Raw genomic sequence first — 11,772 nt, forward strand, 5'->3', positions numbered from 1 at the left:
AGTGTCAACAGTGATTACAATTGTAAAGGATGCTGCCCGTATCAAAAGACATGTGAAAGGATCTGCCCCTATAAAGTCAACAAAACTGCGTTTTGGTGCTATGTGACCGAACGCACAACACAACAACCAACCACTTCACAGGCTTCCACATTGCACGAGTCATGCACTGCGTCAGCTGTTGATGAAGGTGATGTCGAGAGAGAGAGGACAGAGAGCAACACACTGGGGTCTATTCGTGTACTTATACAGGGATAGGGTGGCAATTGGGTTCAAGTATAAACCAGGGAACTTGTCACGAAGCAGTTCTTTCCGGGCCCTATGCAGACGACGCAATCTGGGATTGTGAAGATACACTAGGGAGAAAGTCATGCAAGAAAGGGTCTGGATACAGGGGGGCCTGTCCGAGGTGAGCAGGAGTCCTGGGGAAGTGAGTCCGGGCGAACAAACAAAGCCAAAGTCCAAACAGGGAATCCAAACGGAAGAGTAGAGTCCAAGGCCAGGAGATCCATCCAAGGGTTAAAAGCATGAGCCAGGTCGGGACCGGTGGGGCAGGGAATCAGGAATAGAAGGTTAAAACCATAACGGAGCCAGACGCAGCAGGACCCCGGGCTCTCATGAAACGTGATTCAATGAGGAACCCAAAGTGAAGTCTGCGTCTGGCTTTTAAGGGGGAGCGGGAATAGGGAACAGGTGCAGACAATGGGAGAAAACAAGGAAGGGCTGGAGCGCCCTTAAGAGGAGGGGTTAGCGATCGTGACAGAACTATTCACAAGAATCCGGGCGATCTCACCAAACTGTATGCCCATTTTGCAGTGGGTCAGCAGCACTGGCCAGCAGCTTTCCTAGTCCCCGCCCTGACCACTACTACTCCCATCCTGCACCTTGCCACGTACCCCAGCTGGGCGCTCTTCAACCGCAGCGGCAGACGAACGCAATACAATATGTTTTGTTTAAATATTTTAAAAATATTTTATATTTATATTACATTACATTATTAATTATAGAGCTTACTTTTCTGTGTGTACATTATATGAAAAAAAAACTGACAGAAATAACCTGTAAAATGTTCATTGACATAACTATGTACTATACAGTACTGTAAATTAAATATTTTTTGTTTGAATATTTTTCTATTTTTTCAATTCAATTTATTTTTATATAGCGCCTTTCACAACAAGGTTGGCATAAGGTTATTTATAGAACATTGCATTAATTATTAACTAACTTAATTTTCTATGTGTGCTTCAAATGAAAGAAACTGACAGAAATAACATCTTAAACGTTCACTGACGTATCGATGTACTGTAAGGTATTGACCACATGCATGCACACCCTGTGGTGTGTGATTAATGGGTGTTTCGACTTATGTACATTTCTAGTTACATAAGGGTTTCCAGAACAGAGCTATTATATAACTCGAGGTTTGTCTGTGTAAAACTAGGTTATTTGGCTTACCAGCACTAACACAATGCAATACATGTATTACATAGAAGTAAACACCTCTTTGAGGGATTACTATTTTAGTTTCTTAAAGCACCATACATTTATACACAGTACTAATATACTATGAGTTTATTATAATAATTAGATTAGTAATGCATTAGTGAGACATTTTTATTTTGCTGATTAGAAATTATTTACAGAGGTATCATGATATATTTTTAGTTTCAAAATGGTTTTCAGCTTTATGCATTACATCTTCAACATCTTACTGTCACCACTCAGCCCAATTCTCTTTCACTTTTCATTTCCAGGAAAGAGCTTGTTTTCTTTTCAGTGTTGTCTGCAAGAACTGAATCTGTTGTTTCAACTTTATTTCAAACTAGAAAATTGAAAACCATAACATCCTCCATGAAGGTTAACATATTTGTGAGACATTTTTATGTTTATGCCTTGCTGTTGTACAAAGGTGGTGGAGGAGTAGCTTTCTATACCATCTATCAGACACGCAGCCACTGTCAGAAGACAGACTAAAGTTATTATTGAAGTTATTAATTGAAGTTCGACAGGGATAACAACAACAAATGAATATCTCACAGCTACACCTAATCACCAGCATCATCAAAGTAGCTACATAGACTGAACTCAACGCCTCCATTTGTATTAATCTCAAGCTTCCCTCAGCTGCCCCATCTTGCAGCTTTCCCTTGGTTCACTCAATGGAGTCTGAATGGAGTTTGGATCTCCTAGTCATAGAGCCAGGGGGCTGGCTAGTCATTAACCACAAGCTGGTTTTAAGCCAAACTTCCAAGTATTCCAAGTATTCACAAAGCATTCAGTCCTTAGATGTTGTTGTCCTAAGTGAATTTACTCTCTCCCTTTGCCTTTTCTTCTCCAAAAACATTTTATAGGATGTATCAATTATATTGTTACATGTGGAATTAAAGAGGTTAGTAGTGGAATATTATGACATTCAATGTTAAATACTATTTTATTTTACTTTGATTCCAGATGGAGATCAAGCAATTTTTAAAAGTTAAAAGTTAACTGGAGAGACAATTTGTCTGTAGACACAAAAATAAGTTTGTTTTACAATGTGCAGTTTGGTATGGGGATGGGTAACATACAGTATGTATACACAAACTGTTAAATCCATTTGCTTCCCTCATATTTACAAAATTTACTTAACACACCATTTCCCAAAAGAATTGTAAATGTTTTTCAGGGAAACTTTATTTTAAATGTTAACATACAGTATTGTAAAATACAGAACAGTTCAACACAAACGCCTTGAAGTCAAAACATACATTTTGAATCATGGAAATGTTTAAACATTAACAGAACAGGTACAATTGTTAATCTACTTAATCTTTTTAGAAAAATATTTTCAAAAACAGGTTTAAGATGATAATCTTGTACATACATCGTTTAGCCATCTGCAAGTTATAAGCTCTTTTTAAATTTAATTAATTTTATTATTTCACATAATTTTGATTAAATTTTTACTGCAATGTATACCGTGGTCGCATAGGTCAGACCCAGATCTTAGAAGTGAAACTCAGCTTGGTCAGTACATAAACAATAAGGAAAGGTCAAGTTGCTGCTGTAAATGGAGTTTAAAACAATGGTTCCAGAGGAGGTTTCTTGTGCTTTTTATTTTCTCCCTTGTACGTCTTGCACCCTGGCTTATTCCTCATTTAAGGTGTTCTGACAGCTCCATATTTATGAATGAGGTATTGTTCTCCTCAGCTAGGTGAGTAACTCTAATAAAGCTCACTATTTAGAACCAGGAATCTTTTTACATACTACTGAAGTGTTTACTCAGTCTGAATGCTCAAACCAATGCCCCAGAATACAAACAGTTGATACACTACGACACTACTGACACTCCCCAGACTACGGTGACTTCTGTTGTGCTAAAAGGCCAGGACTCGTATTGCGGGAGAACTCTACACTTTCCAGGTTTCATGGACATCTTATTACAACGTACTTATATAATAAAATACAGAACTCAAATTTAAAATATTTGAGGGAATCAGAACTGCATTCTAAGAACCTGAAAAACACAATGTTTTGATCATGGAGCATTCTTTGGGTGTCTTCACTCGATTTATTGTTTGAACAGTCAATTTTAATATGAGATATTGTTTTTACACATTACTTATTCCATATGTAAAAAGAAGCATTACATGAGATAGCATATACAAACAAAAAAATAATGTCTGCTTCAGCAACACAAATTCTCGAAATAGTCATCAGCAAATCTGAGTATCTGCAGCAGGGCAGTCAGGATTAGGAATCAACATCAACATCGTCATTAAGGGTGGTTTCCTCATGGTAGTTCTTCACAGGGAGGATACAATTGGCAGGAATACCAATTATCTGACTGCACTTCTCCATCTGAAATAAATATACAGTATATTTATTAGAAATAGAAAGGTAAGAGAAATAACTGTTAAATCTGTTAAACAATTTGTTTTACCTGGAAATGGTATGTAATATCACAATTAACTGTTAGTGCATTTTATAAGAATACTTGAAATTATTAGAGGATTTGGGGAAAGTACACCTACTGTTTATCTGTAGTATTTCTGATGTGCTGTGGAACAGTACTTTTAAAGAATCTCTTAGAATGTTTTTTTATTATTTTTGAACATTAATGTCTAATTCTGGAACACTGTTTAATAAAGAAAATAGCAAGGGTTCTCATTAAGAGGATCAACTCAAAATAAGAGCATAACTGACATGGGCTGCATTCAGGCTTCTCCCAGATGTTATTCCTGGTTCTTTCGTTAAGAGGATATATTTCTTACAAATGGGAACAAACCTCTTATACTCAATAATTGATAAATATGGGAGTCAGCTATCACTCTTCAGATGTTATTACAAACAGCTCATTATGACTGGCACTGTAAGGTTGATGAGAAACATTTGGAGGTCACTTCTGAACACATACAGTAGAAGATGTCTTATTGTTGTGGAGAATGTCTTATTGTTGAAGTGGACTAAAAGAGTGTGGATTGTTGTTAAAAAGGCAAGATAACCCTCCAGTGTGCAGGCTACTAGCATCCAAATGTACAAAAAAGGTCATTTTTATTTTTATTTTTTATCATCTTCATTATCTAAACTCACCAGTTCTTTGATATATTTGCTCTTGTACACATTTTTGAGATCATCTTTAACCACTGGGCAGGCTAAATCCACTTTTGTTAACAGCACCACCTGTGGAACTCCTGTGCAAAAAAATATTTATTAGATTACAGTTAAGCTTTCCATTGAACACTGACAGACTGAAGGAAATAAACCTTCATAGTCTTGAAATGAGAAGAATAAGAGGGAACCTGATACAAGTAGCTATAATCCTCGTAGGCACTAACAAAGCCAACCCATCAGTTTATGTTAAATTATGAATTATGTGAAAGTGGATTATAACCTCCTCTGGATTATATGTTCTTATATTTCTGCTCTATATGCACGATTCTGTGGAGTTAGGGTTTTTTAAAAACCATGCATTTTTTAATTTAATTTCTCTGTAAAATACAAATAAGATTTTGAATCTTCTATGAATGTTGCTTTGAATAAACTATGAAAATATATGTGCTTTGTTAACAGGTTCTCAAGAACAACATCTTTTTAATGTCTCACCGTTGAGGATTCTCTTACCTAAATCAGTGACCTCTGATTTGACTGTCTTTATTTTGTCCACAATGCCACCAGTCAAGAGGCTCACTTGATCTGCAGACACAATGTAGACAAAGCAGTGAGCCTTGTCATTAAGTGTTGGGCTCTTATTGAAAAATGGAGAATCTTCTGAGAGGGGAGATACCAGATTGAACTTGTGGAGAGAGAGAGAGATGTGGAAATTAACAATTGAGAACACGAGATTTCTGTTAATATAAAGAGTAGCATAAAGGTTATTGTATTGTAAATTTATTTGTCATAATAACTTACAATAAATATCAAAACAAACAAATAGCAAACAATCTGTAATGTGTCCAACCACTCTTTTTCATCTGCAGCTCTGAGCTGTTTTTGTCAACTTTACAGACTTATGAGATGCCTGTCTAGTCCAAGCTGGAGAGCACCCGGGGCTGAACTCGATGTTGAGGAAAAAATTCAGTGAGGCAGAAATACTAATGTGCGCTACTAAGTGCAGTACTAAATACTAAGCTGAAGGCAAAACACATTTTCTCTTTAATATTACAACATAGCTATTTAGAAAAATAATAAATTATTTATATAAATAATCAGGAAAACAATGGTTTGTCTCTACTCTCTAACAATCCCCAGGCTGCAGCAACACTTAAGTCTTCTTAAGATATTTTGAGTAGTATAGTTCATAGTTCAAGCTGGTTAGTACTGGATAAGCAATGGAAAAGCATCTCTAGTGCTATAGAAAAGTGATACAGTATGAATGTTACCTTGTATTTCTCAGACACATGGCCTTTCACTGCATTGATGATATCTTTTGGATGTGTCCCTTTCCCTTCTTGATCTTCCGTGCCCATAACATCACAGAGAGCAAAAGGGAGCCAAGTGCCATTTGCTCTTTCCCGTATACGGTAGGCTGTATACTAATTATTAAAAGAAAAAATATCTGCACTTAAGGATTTTGGTCATTTTTAAGAAAAAGATTATTCATTTATGTTGACTTAACCACCTGAGTTAACTGAAGTGTATATATCATAAGAATATAACATGCATTTATTATTAGTGTTATAATTTGAAATACAGAAAATTGTCAGTGGACAGACCAATGGAACACATCAGAGACTAGAGTCTGCATACTTCCTACTTCATTTTGCATACTTCTTACTTCATCAGGTCCAAATCTAATGCCATTGTTTGTATCGGTGCTTTTACCAAATGTCTTTGAGATGGTAAGCAACAATGAGCAACACCCACTGCAACTGGCAAACTGTCAGTAGCAGAATGAAGCATGTCTTTGTGTGACAGGGTTATACTTTGTGTGGGGTTACAGATCATATAGGGAGTGTTTTAAGGATTGATTGCATTGTAGAAAGAAATTATTGGGGAAGAGTTTCAATTATGTGTGCCATCTGTTAGAGAACTTAAGTATAGACAATTATCTTTCAAAATGATGGACAATGTAGTTGTAAAGGTACAGCATCAAAGACCAGCATTATGTTGATGGAGGGCTTGACCCAGCATTCCAAAGCATTCCTAGCAAAAGAACTACACACCAAAAATTGATTTCACCTTGTCTTATCCCTAAGAACAGATCTAGAAACAGATTGTCCAAATGTTTGATAATAGTCTAGTACAGCTAGTAACTTTGGGATCAGCTATGTCAAGCAAAACTGAAGAGCTTCAATAATGTGAGATATGACTTTGAGCCCCTTTCTCTCAATTGGTTGTAGATACAGTATACAGTTGTAATGGCTTGTAGTGGAGGACACAGCAGTAATAAACACTTAATGTTTAAAATAGTGAAAAGAGTCAACACATTAAGCAGGGATACCATTTTCAGTCTTGGTGGGCCACAGTCCAGAAGATTTTATATTTCTTTAACTGAAGAAGACCACCCGAAGAGCTGTGAAAAACTATTTTGCTGATATGATTATTTCAGGTGGCTCACACAGCACCCACTAATACTAGCCACATGGTGTATTAGATATATAATTAGATAATTTGATAAATAAGGGATTTATATAAGCTCTTGGAATCTGGATTTTGACTAATTGATTTTTACATTAGAAAGTTGTCTCATGACTCACATCACTTAAGACATGGCACAAAATTTCTTAACTTATTTGTGCATTTCTCTTGAAGTACTATCAGCATGTCTCCTTCCCAACGAGAGGAGAAAACACTCTGGACCACGTTTACACCAAGATTCAGAATGTTTACAAGGCTGTACTCCTCCCCCACTATGGAAACTCAGACCATATCACTCTGTTTCTCCTCCTGGCATACAGACAGCTGCACAGGCAAGTGAAACCAGTGGTCAGAACGATGAAAGTATGGCCTGAAGGAGCTGAATCAGTCCTGCAGGACTGTTTTGAATGCACTGACTAGGATGTGTTTAAAGAGGCAGCCACACAGGGATCAAACACTGACAAACAGGAATATGCATCGTCAGTCACAAGCTACATCAGGAAATGTGCTGACGATGTTACAATCACAAAAGAAATAAGAACTTTTCCTAACCAGAAACCATGGATGAACAGTGAGGTTCACATCCTAATCAAAGCAAGGGATGCAGCATTCAAATCGGGCAATAAATCAGAACTAAGGTCAGCCAAGATCAATCTAAACAATAGTATTAAATATGCAAAAACTTAAACAGGAATTAGAGGAACACTTCACCACTAATGACCCAAGGCGCATGTGGCAAGGTATACATGCCCTCACAGACTACAAGAGGAAGAACATCTGTGCATCTGCCCATGATGCCTCCCTGCCTAACGAGCTCAACACCTTCTATGCTCGGTTTGAAGCCAGCAACACAGAACCAGTCAACAGAGCTGCACCCTCCGCAGGTGCTCTCACGTCTGCAGATGAGATGAGGAGATCTCTGCTAAAAGTGAACACACGCAAGGCTGCAGGACCCGACGGTATACCCAGTCACGTCCTCAGAGCCTGCACCAATCAACTGGTGGGTGTATTCACAGACATTTTCAACATGTCTCTGGCCCAAGCCGTAGTCCCCACCTGCTTCAAGACAACCACCATCATCCCAATACCGAAGAATACCACAGTGACATGTGACGGTGGCACTAACACCTGTCACCATGAAATGCTTTGAGAGGCTGATCATGAAGTACATTAAGGACACCATTCCAAACACACTGGACCCATACCAATTTGCCTATCGGCCCAACAGATCCACAGATGACGCAATCTCCATTGCCATAAACACTGCCCTATCCCATCTGGATAAAAAGAACACATACGCAAGACTACTACTCATCGACTTCAGTTCAGCTTTTAACACTATCATTCCAGAGAAACTAGTCAAGAAACTCAGTGCACTGGGTCTAACACCACCGTTTGCAACTGGATTCGAGACTTTCTGACAGGCAGACCTTCTGTCAGGCTTGGTAACCACACCTCCAGCACACTAACTCTGAACACTGGGGTCCCCCAGGGGTGTGTGCTTAGTCCATTACTCTACTCCCTTTACACCAACGATTGCAAGGCCAAACACAACACCAACTGCATCATCATTTGCCGATGACACCACAGTTGTAGGTCTGATCACAGACAATGATGAGAGGGCCTGCAGGGAGGAAGTCAATCTCCTTACAACTAGGTGTGAAGACAACAACCTCATCCTCAACGTCAGCAAAACCAAGGAATTGTTGATTGTTGATTTCAGGAATCTGCAAAACGGACATGCCCCATCCACATCAACAGGACTGAAGTGGAAAGGGTCAGTAACTTCAAATTCCTTGGAGTCCATATCACCGAGGACCTTACATGGTCTCTCAACACCACATGTCTGATCAAGAAAAGCCCAACAGCGCCTGTACTTTCTAAGACGGTTGAAGAAGGCTAAGATATGTCCCCAGATCCTCACTAACTTTTACAGATGCACTACAGAAAGCACACTGACAGGTTGCATCACAGTGTGGTATGGCAACTGCAGTATTGATGACCGCAAAGCCCTACAGTGGGTGGTGAAAACTGCCCAGTCCATCAATGGGGTTGTCCTCCCATCCATACAGGACATTTATGACAGACGGTGCTTGAGGAAAGCTCAAAGCATCATCAAAAACCCCACACACCCCTGCTACAGACTGTATGACCCTCTACTATCTGGAAAATGGTACCGGAGAATTAAACTATTAAACTCCCAGCCTCTCTCACCTACGATCTGAACCTCACAGTGCCTTCTTTCTTACCAAAACTCAAACACACATTGAAATCTACCTCTACCTTACATGTCAAAAAGCTCACTCCCCATCATTTTCTATTCTTTATTTCATTCTGTTGATGCATGCTTTTGCACACCTGATGTTGTTTTGCACATTACCTGTTACCTTTTGTTGTTTTGCACATTGCCTGTTGTTGTTTTGCACACTGCCTGTTGTCTCTGTCTTTCTTTTATTATACAATTGTATTGTTGTTTTGCATGACTTATAGTCTGAGAGCTAGCTAAATAGCATTTTGTTATACCATATACCTGTATATGAGTAAAATGACAATACACTTGAACTTGACTTGAATTTGACTTGAGTGGATAAAATTAAAGGCAGCAGAATGCTTCTTTTTTATTGCCATATAATGTCTTGAAAAATTCTAGTTTTTAAAAGCTTAAAAATTAATCTCTGAAAAAAATATCTCCTTACTTTAAAAGGATCCTCTTCTTGGTTTGTGTCCCAAACTGAAGGACCTTTGAAAACGCTTCAAGGTTCTTAGAACAGCAAAGGGCAAACTGAATTCAGTTCAGTAAGCATAAATAGGTTGATTAAGTGAAGATGCATATACAGTGGTGTGAAAAAGTGTTTGCCCCCTTCCTGATTTCTTATTTTTTTGCATGTTTGTCACACTGAAATGTTTCAGATCATCAAACAAATTGAAATATTAGACAAAGATAACACAAGTAAACACAAAATGCAGTTTTTAAATGAAAGTTTTTATTATTAAGGGAAAAAATAAATCCAAACCTACATGTGTTATCTTTGTCTAATATTTCAATTTGTTTGATGATCTGAAACATTTCAGTGTGACAAACATGCAAAAAAATAAGAAATCAGGAAGGGGGCAAACACTTTTTCACACCACTGTATACAGTATGTAGTTCATTCAGATATTGAGTGGTGGATGTATGTTCCAGCACATCAAGAAATCATCCCTTAGTGGGATCTGGAAATCAGAAACCAGAGCAATAGCACTGTCCTCTGAGGAAGTGTCCTAAAACTCTATAGAAAATTAGTCCATAGACTAATGAACAGTGGAGAGGATGAGTCTGAGTGTTGGGAGTTGGGTTTGAAGCTGCAGAGTGCAGTTTAATTTGTCAGTAGTTGTTCCAAGACCAAAAACCAAGTGTATGACCACACATTTATGAAAAGCCTAGTTTGAGAAGCCATAACACCTGCACATTTTTCTGTCAAGTTTAACATCACAGTTCAGTAGTCAATAGAGTGTTCTATTTCTCACTGAAAATATTTAAACGGAAATGAAAGTTTGAGCGCTTTTGACAGTACTAAAGTTGAAAACTCATGCTACTGACCGACTTAGTAGTGCTAAGGCTCGGGATGTCATATGTCCTTGGAAAACAGAATTAATTGTGTTGAAGCAACTGGACTTCCCAGCACCAACTTGCCCATAGAGCACAATTCTGAATTCTTTTGATTCATTACTGGTTGGTTTCAGGTTCTTGATTTCCTGTAGCAGCTTGTCTTTCTCCCTGTCAAGAAAATAAGGCTTCATGAAGCAGAAGGCAAAGCAGTTCAGTCAGAAAATAAATCTTACTTTGGGTTACAAATGTATGTTTCAGTTGTGCACTCTAACAGATATGGCAGAGCTTTACCATAAGATTAGTAATTCCTATTGATACCAAACATTTTACGTCAGCTGCCAGCAATTTTTTTACTAGAATGAGTTCTTAATTCAAGGATCAGCCAATAGATACCCTTTATGATGAAGCTCTGCATATTCAATGTTTAGTGATATAAAATAATTGAAGTACAAGATGTAGATTAAAGTATCTATAACACTTGGGTCAGAATCTCAAACTATTCTAGGTATAAAAGGGGACCACATTTCGTAAAACACAATTGTGTGTACTAAAGTTATATAGTAGGAATGTTAAACTTATTTGCTATAGCTTGACATTTATTTTATATTAAGGTCATATATGCAATTAATAAATATCACCCTTAAGTGCAATTAGCAGTCATGGTGAATTAACCGTATGTTCATTGAGTTTGCTGTAATTATTTAAAATGACAAATATCAAAAGTAGTGATTATCATCAACATATGCCATGTAAATCTGTGTTTTGTTTAAAACAATATTGTCGGGATATCTTGATCAACAACTGATTAAATAAATTTGAAACTATATATAGCCATCCTTTGCTTTATGAATTATCAATTTCCAAATCTTTGCTACAATGCAACATTTTTTCACTGTACAAAGCCAATGAAGTGTCTTAAGATTCTAGAGACAATAATTAGCACCTATCTTATGTCAACATTTGTAGATCTTAAGAGCTTCAAATCAAGAAGGAAAATGGGGGGTTTGCTGAGTGGAAGAGTGCCTGAAACACACTGATCAGAAGAATAATCTGGTTTACCTTGGATTATTACGGTCTGAGTAAATGACTAAGAGTCATTAACAGCTAAGGAGCAATGGAAAGAA

At 37.6% G+C, this 11,772-nt stretch overlaps 1 protein-coding gene across 1 annotated transcript; it reads right to left on the reverse strand.

Moving 5' to 3' along the window:
- Positions 1-2,667: 2,667 nt before the first annotated feature.
- Positions 2,668-9,921, reverse strand: LOC102695542 (interferon-induced protein 44-like). Its single transcript, XM_069194207.1, is given in 5 exon segments — positions 2,668-3,739; positions 3,742-3,840; positions 4,573-4,673; positions 5,104-5,275; positions 5,862-9,921. Coding segments are annotated over 5 exon segments (531 nt in total). The 5' UTR covers positions 5,949-9,921; the 3' UTR covers positions 2,668-3,667.
- Between the last annotated feature and the right edge of the window lie 1,851 nt (positions 9,922-11,772).

Source organism: Lepisosteus oculatus, chromosome 9, assembly GCF_040954835.1.
Source record: "Lepisosteus oculatus isolate fLepOcu1 chromosome 9, fLepOcu1.hap2, whole genome shotgun sequence".
Lineage (NCBI taxonomy): Eukaryota > Metazoa > Chordata > Actinopteri > Semionotiformes > Lepisosteidae > Lepisosteus > Lepisosteus oculatus.